Source organism: Capra hircus, chromosome 7 (genome assembly GCF_001704415.2).
Source record: "Capra hircus breed San Clemente chromosome 7, ASM170441v1, whole genome shotgun sequence".
Classification (NCBI taxonomy): domain Eukaryota; kingdom Metazoa; phylum Chordata; class Mammalia; order Artiodactyla; family Bovidae; genus Capra; species Capra hircus.
Genome location: NC_030814.1, coordinates 89,963,652 through 89,981,754, shown reverse-complemented (window position 1 = coordinate 89,981,754; position 18,103 = coordinate 89,963,652). Strand labels below are relative to the sequence as shown.

The following is an 18,103-nucleotide window of genomic DNA, read 5'->3' as shown; positions in this document are numbered from 1 at the left end:
GCCCTGCTCTTCATTCCATGTTGCAGAACAAGAGAAAGGAGAGTGGGTTCCCTGAGGCCTGTCTTCCTTGTGGCAGATTAGGACATTTTTGTACAGTGATGGAGGCTCCCAGGGCCACTTTTCTGGGTGGCAGGGCCACCTCCAAGACCCGAGTGGTCTCCTCCAGCCTCTCATGGCTGCAGGCCCACCAGCTCCCAGTTCTAGACTTGCCACTTGCCTATCTCCCACACTGGCCCCACGGAGACATTTCCAAATGGCCTGCCCCTTCCTTCTCCTGAGGAAACCCTGGAGGGCTCCCCATTGCCCTGGGAGGAATCCCAAGCTTCTTGGCCTTGAACTGCAGGCCCCTCCAGCCCCATCCCTTCCTGTTCCTCTGGGGCTCACACATATCTGCACACACACATGCATTCCACCCACAGTGACTCACACTCACCATCCACACTCACATGCATACACTCAACAATACATGCACATATACTCACACACACATGTACACACATATTTGTCTACATTCACACACATGTGCTCACCCCTCCACACATACTCACATACTCTTACAGATGCACACACATGCACTCATTCCCCCCATATCACTGGGGCACACTCACACACAAACACATATGTGCACTTACCTATATAACTTACAAATGTGCACTCACATGAGCACACCCTCTCAACATACTTGCATGTATGCAGTCACAGTGTATACACGTGCATATGCATCAGCATACATGTGAACATATATCCATTTCCACACACTTCATGTGCACACTGACACCCATCTACTCACAACAACACACTCACATACAGACATGGAAGCACACTCTCAGGCACATGCACACGTGTGCACACCAACACACACACTGGCCCACACATACTCACACATGGGCAGCCAAACACTGGCAGAACATTCTGCATAGTCTACACTTGCACGCTCACACACACACGCAAGTACATACATATACCCAGTCATATCACCATCAGAGATGCACTTCTTTCTCCCCACCCTGTCCCCTCTCTGAAGAAGGGCCAGGGGTTACCAGATGGCTGGGATGGTCAGGCCAGGCCCCTCCCCCTTGCCTACCCTGACCCAAATCGCCCAGGGCAGCTCTGACTCACCGGCATGGTCTGGCTGCCGTGCAGGGCGTGTATGGCCGCCTGAGCCTCGGTGTGGGAGGAGAACTTCACGAAGGCACAGCCTGCTCCGAGAGAAGGGGAGGGGTGAGGGGACACAGGAGAGGGGCTGGCAGCCCTGCACAGCAGGTCAGGATGGACATGGGCAGCCCACAGGTCGGACAACAGAGAGACAGGCAGCCACATGTTCAGACAGACAGTGGGACAACAAAGAATCAGACAGTAAGACAACTGTTTGTCCAACACATCATCAGAGGGTGTGAGGTGGTGCCCAGGGTAGGGAGGCAGGAACTGCCCATTAGAACAAGTGAAGGGGACATGATTAGAGAACACCCACCAGCCACCAGTACCACAAGATCCAGAGTTGTAATCAGATAGGCAGAATTAGAGTGACAAACCATCAGACACAGAGAGAGATGTGGACACACTCGGGCAGAGGTACACTCAGACCCAGATGGATACACCCATGTGACCAGACTTGGATAGATGGGGGTGAAGAGTCATCGGGCAAGGGCAGAATCAGGCAGACAGACAACCAGAGACCACTAGACACAGGCAGATCCAGGAAGATGGTCATAGGATACAGTTCCAGACAGACGGCTATGGAAGGGTCACACGAATTTGAGGGAGAGGAGTAAAGACGTTCTGGAATTTGATAATGATGACAGGTGCACAGTTCTGTGAATTTTGTGAAGCATTTCACTGTCCACTTTTTTTCCCACTGTCCACTTTTAAAAGGTGAATTTTACAGTATGTGTGTATGTGCTCAGTCTTGTCCAGCTCTTTGTGACTCCCTGGCTCCTCTGTCCATGGGATTTCCCAGGCAAGAATACTGGAGTGGGTTGTCATTTCCCCCGCCAGGGGATCTTCCTGACTCATGGATCAAACCCACGTCTCTTGCGCCTCCTGCCTTGGCAGTATGTGATTACAGTGTGTGATCATATCTCAATTTTTAGAAAAGAGCCAGGCAAATAAGTAGACAAGGACCGTCAAATATATTCAGTCCTAGTAAGACAAAGTCACAAGGGCAGAGACAGGCCAGTTCTGGACAGATAAACCTGAACAAATAGAATCGGGTAGACAGAGATCACCAGACACCTGAAGACCCAAACAGAGCAAACCAGAAAACAAGTTGCTGGAGATCATAAAACAATCATTCCTGGACGGTACAACCTTATAGGAACGGTGGAGTAAGTAGGATCAGGTAGACCGATAGTCCAGAAGACACAGGCAAATCCAGACAGAAACAGTCTGATGGATACAGACACAGGAGGCAGCCCGGACGTCCTGGGCCGCCAGGTGGGACCAGGTGAGACTAGACAGCCTCTCCTCGCCCCGCCCCCTGGGCCAGCCCCGCCCTTTTGTGTGCCTAGAGGAACCCCATCTGGCCGCCTGCTAACCACGTGCCAGGCCACGCCCACCGTGGGCCAGTCCCTCCCCACAAGCCCGGCCCCGCCCCCAGGATCCAGCCTCCCTCTCCTGGGCCCGCACCGCCCCATCCCACCAGCCGCGCCCTCCTATAGTCCCGCCCCCGGAGCTAGCCCCGCCCCCAGCCGGTCACCTTTGCTGCTGCCGTCAGGTCCCCGGAGCACGGTGCACTCGTCGATGACCCCGAAGGGCTGGAACAGCCGCAGCACGTCCTCCTCTGACTGCTGCTTGTTCAGCATCCCCACAAACAGCTTCCGGTCCCCTGTGGGCGGAGACACCACCTCAGCCAAGTCCTAGCCTCCGAGAACTTCCGCACCCCTCTAGCAGAAAGCGGAGGCACCCGGGCGTGGAGCGGGGCCCCTGGACCTCCCCGGGCCCTCTTCTGCGCGTGTGGAGGACGCAGCCTCGCGCTTTCCCTGCCTGTGTTTCTCACCCGCCCACGTGCCTGAGGCCTCCCACCTCATTCAGTGCCCTCAGCCTAGACTGCCTTCTCTGCTCAACTGCTCCCCATTCTGGGCAAAATGGCTACTCCCGCCTCTGGGCTCCTCCACCTCTCTGAGTCCTTCAGAAAGCTCACACAGAGTACTAGGGTCTAAGCCTTGCCTGGCCTGGGTCTATGGCTGTCTGCCATCTAAATTTTCTAGGCAGCAATGATCACTGAGGGCGCCTGCATTCTCACAGTACCCAGCAGAGCTCCCCATCGGACTTTCCCAGGACTCCGGAGTAGCCAAAAAATCAATGTCTGATGAATGAATAAAAGCATGCGTGTGCAAGAGACCAGGTGTCTGGGGATCCTGGGATTGGCTGGAAGCCTGGCTGGAACCTGCCCAAGCCTAAGGTCAAGGGCCAGTCTGGCCCAGCCTCTCCCATGTGAGGAAGTAGAGCCCTCTCCCACCTCCCGGGGGAGTTGCACTGCTCCCCTGTAATACAGGGACCAGGCAGCTTCCTCTGAGAGGAATGGTGAGTTGGGTTGCTATGGAAACCCGTTCTCTGGCAGCTGTCATTCATGGGGGTGGGAGGGAGAGAGAGGGACAGGGAGAGACCAAGAGACAGAGATAGGCAAAGAGAGGAACAGGAAGAGACAAAGAGAGACACACAGAGAGGCTCTGAGAGAACCAGAGAGATAGGAGGAGAGAAAAAGATGAGAGAGAAACAGATGGAGGGAGAGGGAGAGAGAGAATGAGAGAGACAAAGAGAGACAGACAGAGATGAAAACATGCAGAGCCCCTTCTCCAATCCCTGACCCCCACTGGAAGCCAGGTTGAGAGTGTGAAAACGGGCTCCCAGCCCAGATGGGCTTTACCATGCTCCTATGCATACACAGAGGTCCTAACAGCCCTGCCCCCCACACCATCTCCAAGGCTGAGTGCTCTTCTTCAGGCCCGCAATCCATCTGAGATGGGGAGGAGTGGTCAAAGGATCTAAGAATGGCTAGTCTTGGATCCCATGGGGGACAGTCAAGCATCTCCTGATGGCACACACCCATCCTGAGGTCCAACCTCACGTAGACAACAAGACCAAGCCTGCACACCCACACTCCCAGCCTAGAACAGTCAAGCACACATGCTTGCACATATACACCTATGCACCTATGCACAGCCCAGGCACACAGATGTGCACACAGACAGGCACTGAACCAGCCAGAAAACACATGCCCATGTGCACACACCCATACACATCTGCACACAGGCATACCCAGGAATGCATGCTCACATACACACATATGCACTGGCTCATATGTCCAGTTGTGCACACACACAACCCAGAAAGCCATCCGTAGTCCTTTGGGGTCCCTCAGTGCCTCTGCATCTGAAGATATCCATCATTGCAACCTGAAATGAATCAGGTATTTCAAGTTCTAGGGCAAAGCAGCAGGGCCTGGCCATACCCTCCACAGCTGGGCCTGTGTCCCTATGGTTAGGAGGAGGGACCCATGCCTTCCTTCTCTACCACCTTGCCCCACCCTCGCGGGGGCCTCTGCCTTTCCCATCACCTTTTGTGCAAGGATTTCCCTCCTCCCATTCCTCCATCAACCCACAGCCTGGCAGCCGTGGAGAGATGACAACTACCTCCACGGCTTTCGCTGTCCGCAGGCTTCACCTGGATTGGCCGCGCCATCTGTGAAGAGAAGGGAAGGGAGGTCAAGGTGGACAGTGGGGGTAGTGTGGTGGGAGCTTCATCTGAGCCCTGCCAGGCACTCCTGCCCACTTCCCCAGCCTCAGCATCCCACCAGCTTCTGGCAGCAACCAGCACCTCAGTCACACCCAATGACACACGGTCCTACCTCCAGGGCTTTACTCTTGCTACCTGAAAAACTCCTACTTTGCCTTCAAAACCCAGGAACAATACCCCTTCATCCAGGAAGTCTCCCTGCTGCACCCACCTACCCCTCCCCGAAGTATGATAGATTGCTTGCCAAGATGGCACAACTCCTGTGGTCCCTGTATGTAATGGGACATTGTGGCTCCTCTCGTTGAGAACCGGAGTCTGTTTCTTTACCTCTTCTATCTGGACTTGGCCATGCAACTTGTTTTGACCAATAGAATATAGTGGAAGTGAAGTAGTGGGAGTTCCAAGCCTTGGCCTCAAGAGAATTGGCCATCTTGGAACCCTGGAGATTTCAGGGTGGACAATTCCAGGTGACTCACTGGAGGATATGATATCTCATGCACAGAGATGCCCTGCTGACAACTCATGGGAGTGCCAGGCAGCTAACCCCAGTCAAGCCCCAATTGACTACAGCTGCATGAATGACTTGGAACGAATCAGCCAAATTGTCCAGTTAACCCCATCCTGGGCTTGCCAACCCACGGATTCATGAATAAATAAAATGATTGAGGCAGCTTATTACTCAGCACCAGCTGACTGGTACACCAAGGCAGCTAGTTTTAGCCAGCTCCCTGAGCCACAAGTCAGGAGAACTGTCATACTTGAATGGACCAGCCTTCAATCTGGCCTCATTGTTCTGGACATGTCTGTCCACCACCCTCCAGCACTGAAACTGGAAGAAACCAATGAACTATTCAGTGGAAGAAATTCTTCCCTAATTCCCACTCCTGCAACTTACCCAGCCCTGGGTATGAGCTAACGCAAGTATTTCAGAACAGACTTGAGGGATGTGGGGTTGGGTGGGATTTACTTCTCTCTTGGCTCTAGGACAGAATCTTCTTCCCAACCCGGTGTCTCTGGTAAGCTGTTCATCCCAGTTCAAAAGCCCCCATGCAGGCAATCCTTCTACCTTTTGGGGCCCTTCCTCTCTCTGCCTCAGGGCAGGAGGTGTCTCCATGTTTCTGTTTTGCTCCAGACTCAGACCATCATGTTACTCCCCACCCTTCAGGGAAGGGTACAGGAGAGAATCAAAGGAGTTTGCTGAACTGAAGTGACCAGAAGGAAGTGGTCAACACCTGCCATCACAGAAAGGCGCCTGGTCCCTCTCCACCAGGCCTGGGGTCGGAACGAGTGCTGGACCCAGCCCCCTCCCAAGTCAGTCTTGGAGTAGATTCCCACAGCCATTCAGAGGTACTTGATGATACTTATAAGTGTTTTCTAATCACAACACAGCTGCCCAGCAAGTTTTCAGAGAGAGAGGCACAATTTTTACCATTTTTTACGGATGTCAAAATCAAGGCCTGGAGAGGTATTTTTCTGCTCCCCCTCCCCTGGTGGGCCCCCTCATCTGATATGCTCCCCCATTTCAAGTGTGTGTCTGAAGCATATATGGGCCTCCTCAATGTGAACTCAGCCTTGGGAGCCGCAGAACTCAAGGGGTTTCTATTTCCCCCATCTTGGCCCCCATTTCCCCCAGAGCAATCCTCCTGCCACCCAACCACACCCTCAGAGGGTCCCTGACCACCTGGGAAAGGCCCAACCACATCTCCCTTCCCCCACCACACACACATACACACAAACGCACATATGCACGCATGCGTGCGCGCACACACATCTTAGACCCTCTTCACCTGGGTACCACACCCCACTAGCTGGAGGCCTGAGGAGAGATTATTTCAACCAGATGGGACCAGTTTCTGGGCTGAGGGCAGACTGAAGTAGTGAAGGGAGATGGGAGGGAGGGGGCACCTGGGCTCCACTTTCCCTCTCCCCTACCTCTCCCACCCGCCTCCGCTGGCCCTCACCTCCTCCCCCCCTCCCAGCACCTTGGGCAGATGAGGATGGGGTTGCCATGGCAACGCTGATTCACCACACGGAAGCTGGCAATTGTTGTTGCCATGGAAACCGCCTCTTAGGGGCGAGCCCAGCTCCTGCCTTGCACAAAAGAGATATTTAAATATAATCTTCTGGAGATGGATGAGCCGAGGGAGGGAGCGAGGGAGGAGGACCACAGGGAGGGAATCTGCCCCCATCAGGGCACCCTCCACCCTTACCCTTCTCTCGGCCTGGATACCTGCTTCCCATCTCCCCCACCTGCTGCAGAGCCTGGGACCTTCTGCCTCCTACTAGGAGGCCCCTTCCCCCTCCTGGGTCAGCTCAGCGGGAGGCAAGGGGTCCTGGCCTGGCTCTAAGAAGCCTGGTGGGCATCCCCTTCCTCTCCAGTCCCCCACTCGAAAGTCGAGGTTCTGAGGCCCGGCCATCCACATCCCGCAGACGCGCGCCTCGCCTTACCCACCGGCCTAGAGATGCGCGCCAGGCTGGCATCCATGTGCCGCTGCCCGCCCGGCTGGCCCTGAGAGCACAGGCGCGCACACGCGCGCACGCTCGGGCTCCGCGCCTCGCTCTCCGCGCCCAACGCCCAGGCAATCCGCACGCCAGAGGCCGGGCCCTGCCCGCGCTGCCCGCCCAAGCCGGGAGGAGGCGTGCCGAGGAGAGCTGGGTTTCCCCTCACCCCACCCCTCCTGTCGCCCCTGCCCACCCATCTGGCTCTGCCCACCTCCTTCCGGCTCCCTCTCTCCATCTGTCCCATCAAGGTCTCTGCCGAATGCCCTTCCTCGATCCTCTACCTTCCCTGGCTCCCCATTGTTGTATCCTTTCCCTGCCCTTTCCCTCCCTCTTTGCAGTTATTCAGCGACATTCTCATGTGCTTCAGGCTGAGTAATTCTGCAACCTCAGGGAGCATTCCACTAGGCAGGCAGTGGGGGAAACAGAAGGGCATACAGACACTTCCAGACTCACGGGGTCGAGTGCTGGGAGAGCCTAGAGCAGAGAACGGTGAAGACCCAAAGACTTTCCAGGAGATGCACTGAAGATGGAAAATTTGCAGTGGGTTTTAAAGTATGAATAGGAGTTCATGGCGGGGGAGGGGGGTGAGGTACAAATTGGAGCAACACCTATGTCCACTAATTTATTTAATCTCCAAACAACTTTATGAAATGGAAAAGTGCCCCTTTTACAGATGGGCAAATCAAAAAGGGAGAGGAGAAAATCAGAAGCAGAGACCAGATATCCTGCCAGTTTTCTCAGGGTGAGTGGGGGGGTCTCTGAGAACCCAGCCATCCCTCCAGCCAAGGATCAGGTGGACTAGGGCTCTGGGCAGGCATAAGTTAAGTGACTGGAATCCAGTCCTTGCTCTGCCACCCAGCTCTTGCTAAATGACTACAACCAAGCCATACACCGTTGGGAAAATAGGGTCCTTTATGTCTGACTTATGTATATGAGAGATGGGGAAACTGATGCCACTTGGGGGAAGGACTGCAGGAAGACCCTTTAGTAGACAGGCTGGGGCCCCAAATATTCTCCTGGGTTTGCAAAGCTGTGCCTTTTGAAGGTGTGGGGGACCAGAGAAAGCCCTGACTGGGTTGTTTCCGGATGGTGTGGAGGAGGATGAAGCAGGTGGACCCCTATCTGGGCTGTCGGGGGTAGCATTCCATGCTCTTCCTCTCCCATGCAAGCCCCTCTCCTGTTCTAGATTCTGCCATGGGTCCCTATTGCCCTTGGGGTGGAGTGCCAACTCCTCACCCTGACATCCAAGGCAACTTTGTTGCTCTGTCCCAAGCATTCCTGCCCCTTTCTCCTCCCCAGCCCTGAGGACAGTGGACTGGAACACACCCATGTGCACCCCACCCTTGCCCAACAAGCCCCTTGGAATGTGACCTGCCCCCAAAGCCTTTCCCTCCATCCTCCCTGCTTCAGTTGCTTTGCCCAGTCGTTGCCTTGATGATAGCATCTCCCCCCACCTTAGTACACATTCTGTTCCTCTTTTGGAGGGGTTCCCAGGGTCAGGGCTGGGGTGAGGGGCTCTGAGACCTCCTCCCGAGAAAGACCCAGCATAGGGTCCACAAGTGGCAAACGAGATGAGACAAGACCAGACCTATGGTTTCCAGACTCCTGTCCCACAGGCAAGAGTAGGGCAGGCGTGCTGGGCAGAGTGCCCAGCACGGGAAGTAACCCAAGAGCTTGTGCCAGGCGTGTCTGAGCTGTCCCCGTTTCACGGGAGAACACGAGCTCAGGAAGAGACGTGACTGGCCAGAGTCCCACAGCTCGACTCCTGGGACCATGAGTTCATTCATTTGGCTATGTATTTGCCAAGTGTATGCTCAGCCTCTGGTGTGTCCCAGCTCACAGGACCCTCAAAACACACCACAAACCCATTTTACAGATGAGAACACTGAGGCCTCAAAAACCATATCCTGAGACACTTGGCACCTTAGGGGCCTCCTGCTCTCTCCCAGGACTGGCTTGACTCTGAGCCAAGTCATGAGATGTAGGAGAGGGTTCTGCAAAGGGACTACCTCAGATACCCCTGTGTACACAGAAGGGGGTTCAGGGGTTCAGGGAGGGGCCTGTGGTGGGGGGCTCACAGTCTGACAAACTCAAACTCATCCCTTTCCAGAATGCTCAGATGAGCTGCATGGCTGCTCCTCGATCTGGCTCATCCCTCACTCCCAAGAGCTTCACAAAGAAAGAGATAGTGTTGCCTCAAATGGCCACCCAGCCCCTTGCTATCCTCGAGGTGGGAACTGGACCTGTTGCCTTTTGTCGCCGGAGTGGGACTTTCTTCCATCCCCAGGATCCCCACCCTGGGTTTGACAGGCCAGCAGAGAATCCCTGTGACAATTGGAGGCATCGGCCCCATGAGGATTCCAGGGTCCTGTGGTCCATTCTGGGTTCTATTCTGGGATTCTGTTATTCATTGTAGGATCTTATTCCAGAATGCTGAGATCTGATTAAACTGCATCCCCCATGGACTCTGCTGTCACATTCGAAGTGGGAATTGGAAGGGGTGTGTGTCACTTGCTGCAGAAAACAGCACTGGCGGGGGAGGGGCCGTCGGCTGTGCCAAGGTGGGGGAAGATGCACTGAGCTGGCAAACCACTGGGCCCACTCCCTCATTCATCGAAAGATGAAGAGACAGAGGTGTCGATCTGTACTGTGTTGCACCCACCCACCCACCCACACACACACACACACCCACCCACACACACACACACAGGGATAGGAAAGGTGCTGGCTCTTTGTCTCTAACATGGCCCAGCCCAGGGCCCCTGTCTCCCGGGCAGTGCGCAGGCACGTGCAGCATGTGACCCTGCAGGGCAGGCTTTCTCCTGCAGCCAAGACTCCATCCTCTGCCACTGACACCTGGGAGGAGGCTTAGACTCCTGTGCTCAGACATGCTGACAGGCAAAGGGTCCTCCTGTCCAATAGACCCCACGTCTCTGTGTGCGATTAGTGAGCAAGCCTCCAGCTCTCCTACTGTAAGAATGGTTCCATTTCTGTGGGTGTTCTTGTGAAGGGAGGCTCACCCCCAAAGTCAACCCCTTCTCTCATCAGAATTGGAAGACACATATTCAGGGATCCTGAACTCCTGTGTATGAGACTGACCCAAATGTGGCATGTGTCCACCCAGAGCAAAACACTGGCAAGGATCTCTGTGCCTTAGCAGCAAAACTAGAGACAACTCATATGACCACCGGCAGGAGGATGGATGAATAAATGGTGCATCCAAGCTGTGGAATACCACACAGCAATGACAAAGCACAAAGCTACAAGGCATCATATTGAATCTCATCCTCATGGTAACAGAAGAAAAGGAACGGCTGATTGCCATACAAGTCAGAACAGTGGTTCCTCCAATGTGAAGAGAAGAGAAGGGCTTGGGCTTGGGGACATGGGTCGGGGTGGTTTCCGGGTGCACAGTGGTAATGGGGTGCTTGCTTTATATAGTCAGTTGGGTTGCATGTACTTTTCACTAAATGTGCAGTATTTTTCAAATTTTAAGAAAAAATGTAAGCCAAGCCCCTCTGTCCCCAGGATCTAGCTCTGAGCCTCCTCTTTATTTATCAAACATCTGCCCTCACCTCCAAGGCGCAGGGGGAAGCTTACAGGAAACTCAACCAGAGAAGCCACAGGTTCAAGGTCTGTGAAGCAGGGTAGGTGGAGCCATAGTGCTCACCCTCCTGGGTGACCTGGGACAAGCCCTTCCTCACTCACCACAGTCCCCTTGCCTGTCACACGGGGCCAGAGCAGACTCAGGGCCCTGCTGACATGGCAGCTGGAGGAAGTGCCCCCAAAGTGCTGGGGGACAATGATAATACTGGGGAAACTGAGCCCTGAGAGGAAAAGAGGTGGCTTGAGGCCCCTGACCCCTCCTCCGCTGTGATCTGGTGTCAAAGAGAGACAGACAACTCCCTAACCTGGATGTATAATGATGCTGCACCATGCTCCTGGGTCTAGAACATTCTAGGTCTACACTGTCAAACAGTCTAGAACATTCTAGATCTGCACTGTCTAATGTGGTGGCTGATCCCTGAGCTAGAACATTCTAGACTTTGCAGTGTTCAGGACGGTAGCCTCTAGCCACATGTAGCCAGTGGAAGTTTAAATTTACATCTGTTAAAATTAAATAACATTAAAAATTCAGTCCCTGAGCACACTCACCCCTTTTCAAAGGCTCCATAGCCAAACGGAGCAAGTGTCCACCTTACTGGACAGCAGAGACAGAACATCCAGTAAATTCTATTGGATGGTGATAGCCCAATATGGGGATGGGCAAACTACAGCCCTTTTCTGCACCCCGCCCCAGACAGTTTTCGTCAATAAAGTTTTATTGCCACTTAGCCACACTCACTGTGATTGTTTTGTGCTTTCAACAGATGCAACAAAGGCTATATGGCTGGCAAAGCTGAAAACATTTGTTCTCTGATCCTTTACAGAAAAGTCTAAAAACTGACTCCATTCTTGGAAAAGCTCTGAGTAGGTTCACAACAACTTGAGCAAAGGAATCTACTTTTTCAATTGTCAGTTTTATAAAATGCAACTCCACATTGAGCATCTCTGATAACCACTAAGTGTTCTGGTTGAAAGGGATTGAGGGTGTGCAAAGCACACACCAGATTTTCAAACACTTAGGATGAAATAAGAAGAATGTGAACTATCTCATTAGTAAGTTTTACATGGGCCCTACTGACAGCCTCTTGATAGGATTTTGGAGACAGAGGGTTAGAATAAAAGAAAGCATTAAAATTCATTTCACCTGTTTCTTTCTACTTTTTAAATGCTGCTCCTAGAAAAATCTAAATGCTGTGTGTGGTATGCATTCTATATATTTATCTTAGCAGTGTTCTAGAACATTCACCAGCTCCTTATTCTCCTAAACAGGGTTCCTCAACCTCAGCACTGCTGATTTTGGCCTGGATCATTTTCTGTTGTGGGGGGCTGTCTTGTGCACTGTAGGGTGTGGAACAGCAGCCCTGGCCTCTGCCCGTGAGATGCCATGGTCAAGATGATCACAAATGTCCTCAGACACTGCCCAGTGTCTCTGGGGGCAGTAAACTTCCATTAGGTCCTCGTGCGTTCCCACAATCAGCTTGCCACACGCACTCCTGCCTCCACGTCTCAGTACGCTCCGTGCTCACACCACCCCCATCTGCCACCACCCTCCCCATCACTCAAGACTAGGCTTCAGTGCTTCCCCCTCCAGAAAGCTGCCCTGTTTGCCCTCCATGAGGTCATCATCACAGGTCACCTGGTTCTCCCTTGAGTTGCAGTTCCCCGGTCACCCTTCCATCCAGCTGTTCACTTTGTGGTCACCCCCTGCAGTGAAGTGAATGGCTGTCCTCCCCAAAAAGTGTCTGATACCTAACCCCTGCAATCTATGAGTGAGACCTTATTTGGAAATGGTATCTTTATAGATGTAATTAGTGACAGATCTGTGCACAAGGTCATCCTGGATTTAGGTGTCCAGGACTGGACTAGTGTCCTCATAAGAGAAAGGCGGTGGAGATGGCAGAGATGTAGACATGGAGGAGAAGGCCACCTGACAACAGAGGCAGGAATTGGAAGGATTACAGGCCAAGGATTGCCAGCGAACACAAGAAGCTGGGGCGGGGCAAGGGGAAGGGAGGAAAAACTGGTTCAACGGGGATGCTGTGGGCAGTTTGAGCTCTGCTGGGTATGGGGTGCCTGAAGGAGTCACCAAGGGGCATCTTCTGTACACAGAACTGGTGAGAGAAGTGCAGCATCAGGCCTATTAAGTAGGTGCTTAATAAAAGGTTGCTGGCTGGCTGGCAGGATGGATATGGATGAAAGAATTGGATTGTGCTAGGAGAGTGAGCAGAGAGAGGAGGACAAAGAGCCCTGAGACTGGGACTTCCCTGATGGTCCAGGTACTAAGACTCCATGCTTCCAATGCAGGGGTCTAGGTTCTATCCCTGGTCAGAGAACTAGATCCCACATGCTGCAACTAAAGATCCTGCATGTTGCAACTAAGACCCAGTGCAGTCAAATAAATAGATAAATACAAATTTTTTTAAAAAAAGATGCTGTGGCTTGCTCCTGGCTCACTCTTAGATCACATGCCCTGGGGGAAGCCAGTCGCCATGCTGTGAGGTCCCTCAAGTAGCAAGCACTGGGGAGATGCCCATGGAGAGGAGCAGAGGCCTCCAGCCAATAGCCATGCACTGGGCCAGATTTGCCAGCCACAGTAAGCTCTGGCTGATGACTCCACTGCAACCTTAGGAGAAACCAGAAGCCAGAACCATGCAGCCAACTCATGTCCCAGTTCCTGACCCTTGGCAGCTGTAACACAATGCATGCTGATTGTTTGAAGCCACTAAGTTAAGGAGTAATTTGTTATTTATTTTTATAAATAAAAATCTTGGCCACACAGTGAGGCATGCAGGATCCTAGTTCCCCCAACCAGGGACCGAACCTGTGCCCTCTGAAGTGGAAGTGTGGAGTCTTAACCACTGCACCGCCAGGGGAGTCCCTGAAGAGTAATTTGTGACACACCGGGAGATAACTAATAGAAGCCACAGAACTCCACTGTGCCCCTGGGCGCTATGATGGACCTGCCCTCCAGTTTCCTGTTGGTTTGGGGAGGTGTTGGCAGAAGGTCCAAGTGAGGGAGAAGAGTGAATTCCAGATGGTGTTTGCTCACCTTTGCATATCCTGTCCCCTCTCCTAGCATGTCCTTCCTCCTCATCTTTCAAGTCTCTTCTCAGATGCCATCTCCTCAGTGAAGCCCTCAGTGACCTCAGCAGTTACTTCCCTCTGCCCCACCGCATTATACTCTTCTGCTGCTGAAGATCAGCGAGGTTGAGTTACTGGTTCATGGCCACATGGCAACATCAGGTGGAAACTAAGCAAGGAGCCCGCTGATGCGGCCACCACAGCATATACTCTCGCTTCTGCCGCTTCATCTTTCAAAGAGGGGCTCTTTGCTCTGCAAGGGAAGGTTGAGGCCACCCCCCAAAAAAACTTTGGATGCTTGCTCAGAGTTGAGTCAAACTCATGCCACAGCTTCTTGTTTCTGGCAGGTGAACCCCAGATTGTCCACTGTCAGCTATGTAGCACCCATGCTCCCAGCAGGAATGGCAAGATGCCACCCTAGCATCCTCTGAAGCCCCTTGATCCTGAAGGGTCCCTGAGATTTCTAGAGGGAAGGGCGGCACCCCCTGCCCCCAAACTCATGGGGTGGGGTGCTACAGATCTCACTGAAGACCTGGCTTGGCAGGCTGAGGTGGACCTTCCATCCTTTCCTGGGGGCAGGGACCTCCTGCCCACCCAAAGAGGACAGGGATGACAGGAGAGAACCAGTAAGCCCAGAGCCTGGGCCAGCCTCCACTAGGGAGGAAATATCTCATAAAGAGCCACAGCTTTACTTGCTCCATAAGGACAAGAGGAAAGAAAATCCCCTCCCTTCTTATGGTGAGAGGTAGGTAGGGTCCAGTCTCCTCCCTGAGGCCCACAAGGCCCTGAACATCTGCCTCCATTCTCTCCTTGCCCTCTCCTCCTCACTCTCTCTGCTCCAGGAACACGGCCCTCCTGGCTGTTCCTCCAACACACCAAGCATCATCCTGCCCCTGGACCTTTGGCCCTGCTGACCCTCTGCCTGCTAATGCTTCCTCATCCTCCAATGACACTCTCATGTGAAGTCAGGTGCCCTCGGGCAGTGTGCAGCCTCCACAACCACACACAACCACCCTGACATGAAGTGTACAGCCTGGGATGCAGTTAACACACAAGACATGCCCATCCGGGTGATGATGTCTGTGTCTCTGCTCCATTCGTCTTTCTGAGTTCAGAGGCAGATGAGCTTCACAGCTGATCCCAGGAAGGACCTTAGCCTTCCCTAACTGACAGCATCCCCTCCATCTGCCCCTTCACTTCCCAGCAGCATCCAGCACTCACCCCGGGCAAGGTCTTCTGTTCGTGCAGGGCAGTCTGAGCTTTGATGGCGGAGTCCCTGGCACAGTAGGTGAGAAAGGCACAGCCTGGAAGGGAGAGAAATAGAGGTGTTAGGAGAAAAGGAGGCCGTGCACCCACGTTCACAGGAAGTTCCACTGTGAACCACTCACGGGAGATCCATAGAGGAGTCAGATCCACAGAGACAGAAAGTTGATGGTGGGGGCCAGGGGCTGGGGAAGGGGATGGGGAGTCAGTGTTTAATGGGGACAGAGCTTCAGTTTGGGAAGATGAGAAAGTTCTGCAGATGGATGGTGGAGATGGTTGCACAACAATGGGAGTGTACTTAAAGCCACTAATTTCTGCACTTAAAAATGATTAAAATGGCAAACTTTCTGTTATGTGTATTTAACCACAATTTTTAAAACTTAGGAAATTAAAAAAGGAAAAGTGATTAAGGTGGTAAATTTAAATTATGTGTATTTCACTATAATTTTAAAAATAGAAAAAAGGAGGCTGGAGCCCCCTTTGGGGTGGGGCAGTTAGGAGTAGCTCAGCTGTCCCCTCCCATGCTCATACTTCCCAAAGGGTGAGACGGGAAAGGCAGAGAGACGAATCAGCTGTTAATCAAATCTGTGGCTGATGCTAAAAACTGGGGTGAGATGGGGGGTGGGGGAAGGGGGAAATGGCAGAGCTGCCGCCCCAGGGAGCAGGATAGTGAGGGGCACCAGCAGCCCCAAGGAACCAGAAGAGGCCTCAGTACTGGAGTGAGGAGCACAGTGACTCTGCCACTAACCAACTCTGTGGCCTCGGATGGCCCGCTGCACCTGTGAGAGCGCCTCAGTTTTCCCCATCAGAACAGATGCTCGGAGGGTGCAGTGGAATGGACCAACCTAGATGCAGGGACGGAGCTAGAGAGGTGGGGCGTGGCGTCAAAAGGAAGGACCAATCCGGAGAGGCAAGGGGCGGGGCCGGCTCTAAAGTGGTCCAGAGCCGGGGTGTGATTGGAAGACGTCCTGAGTGGGGGCAGGGGGTGCGAGGCAAGAGAGCCATAGAGACAAGAAAGGTTGAAAGACAGAGACCGAAGAGAACCGAGCAGAGGGAGGCGCCCAGAGAAAGGCCAATGAGATTAAAGATATTTTAAAAGATTCTGTGGGGTGGGCGATGCAGGCAAGTTCTTTGGGATGGACACAGGGATCCGGGCCTCAGAGCTGGGTTTGCCTCTCTAACCCCAGGGGACCTCAGTTTCACTGACTGAAATGAGACCATTGTCGGCTGCTCTGATGCTGTCGAGTCCTGGGTCCTCCACCCCCAGCTCCCTTTCCATGGTCTCTCAGCTTCCCCCGACGGGGACCCCCTGTGCAGAGCCCCTGGGAACAGCTCTGGGGGCACCACTTTCGCCCCACGCTGGAGTTAATTAAAGCTGCGTCCTGCTGGGCTGCACTCACTTCGCTTGCTGCTCCCACCAGCTGGGCCTGGTGGTGGGGAGGAGTCTCTGACCCAGGCCTGAGAGGTGCCTTGGGGCCCTGGGGAAGGGGCACCAGGCAGAGCTGAGGACAGCTTCTAACATTCATTTTTTTAAAATTGTGTTGGGAATGTAAAATGGTGCGGCGGCTGTAGAGAACAGTTTGGCAGTTCCTCAAAAAAGTTAAACATAGAATTACCATATGATCCAGCAATTCCACTTCTGGGTATATATCCCCAAAGAATTGAAAGCAGGGACTCAAAAAGATATTTGCACACTGGTGTTCATAGCAGCGTTATTCGGGACAGCAAGAAGGTGGAAACAACCCAAACACCCATCAACAGATGAATGGACAACAAAACGCTGTCCATCTATACAAGGACCACAAAGAAAGGAGATTCTGACACCTGCTACAACATGAATGAACCCTGCAGACATGATGCTCAGTGAAATAAGCCCGACACAGAGGGACGTTTACAGTATGATTCCACTCAAAGGAGGTCCTAGAGGAGTCAGATTCACAGAGAGAAGGAAGTAGATGGTGGGCCCAGGGGCTGGGGGAGGGGATGGGGAGTCAGTGTTTCATGGGGACAGAGTTTCAGTTTGGGGAGATGAGAAAGTTCTGGATGGTGGGGATGGTTGCACAACAATATAAATGTGCTCAGTGCCACTGAGCTGTGGACTTAGAAATGGTCAAGATGGCAGATTTTGCTATGCATATTTTACCAGAATAAAAATTTGTAATGGGAGATACTACAAACACACCCTCTTTATATATTGTGTGTGCTTATCCTTTTTTGGTTATATTTAATGCCCATATCTTCTCCCAATACACGTCTTCCTGCCTTTTTTTTTTTTTTTTTGAGTTTCTATTTTCTGAGTTGAATCTCCAGGGTCTTCAAGGAATGCAGAGGTACTAAGAAAATAGCCATAAGGCCTGAGAGACATTAGGCATGGCTGGAAAGAAATTGGGAGGTATAAAAGAGGGGCAAAGCCCTTTCTGCTTGAGTCTTTTCTTTCCCGTGGAGCCCTTTATGCAGAAGACAGAGTGTGTCGTCTCTAGGACGGTAGGTATAACCCCTGAACAACCTTCTGCCAGCCTGTGGGTCTGTCGGGAAGGCTTGCAGCCAGATAGACGAAAAAAAACAACCACCAAAAAAAAAAAAAAAAAACCACCCCACGCGAGCTGCTGTCCCTGGTACTGAAATGTCTGCTTGTTTTCTTGGCCCTATCTTCCCAGCCTCTTAGCTTCTTTTTCTAACCGGTAAAAATGTGTCATATTTACCCATTTCTTGATAAACAGAGCCTTGAATTTCAGTTTCTACTAGGGCTGAATTGTTTCCCTTCTCCATCAACTCAACTCATTCTCCTAATCTCCAGGACCTCAGAACATGATCTTATATCGTTGCAGATATAACAGTTAAGGTGAGGTCATACTGGAAGCGTTACCCTAATCACACTTAGGGTTGACCCTAATCCAATAGGACTGGTACCCTTATA

The 18,103-nt window shown here is 52.7% G+C and overlaps 1 protein-coding gene across 5 annotated transcripts in view; it reads right to left on the bottom strand.

Annotated features, from left to right (window-relative positions):
* CELF5 (CUGBP, Elav-like family member 5) overlaps window positions 1-18,103 on the bottom strand; it is a 50,404-nt gene that overhangs the window by 16,705 nt on the left and 15,596 nt on the right. For 4 of the 5 annotated variants that reach the window (XM_018050806.1, XM_018050807.1, XM_018050809.1 and 1 more), the window contains exons 2-5: window positions 15,145-15,227; window positions 4,629-4,680; window positions 2,696-2,824; window positions 1,120-1,199 (exon numbers count right to left, since the gene is read on the bottom strand). In XM_018050806.1, the coding sequence (XP_017906295.1) occupies window positions 1,120-1,199; window positions 2,696-2,824; window positions 4,629-4,680; window positions 15,145-15,227 (344 nt within the window). The remainder of the gene's footprint in view (window positions 1-1,119; window positions 1,200-2,695; window positions 2,825-4,628; window positions 4,681-15,144; window positions 15,228-18,103) is intronic. The other variant, XM_018050808.1, reaches the window with a different exon arrangement.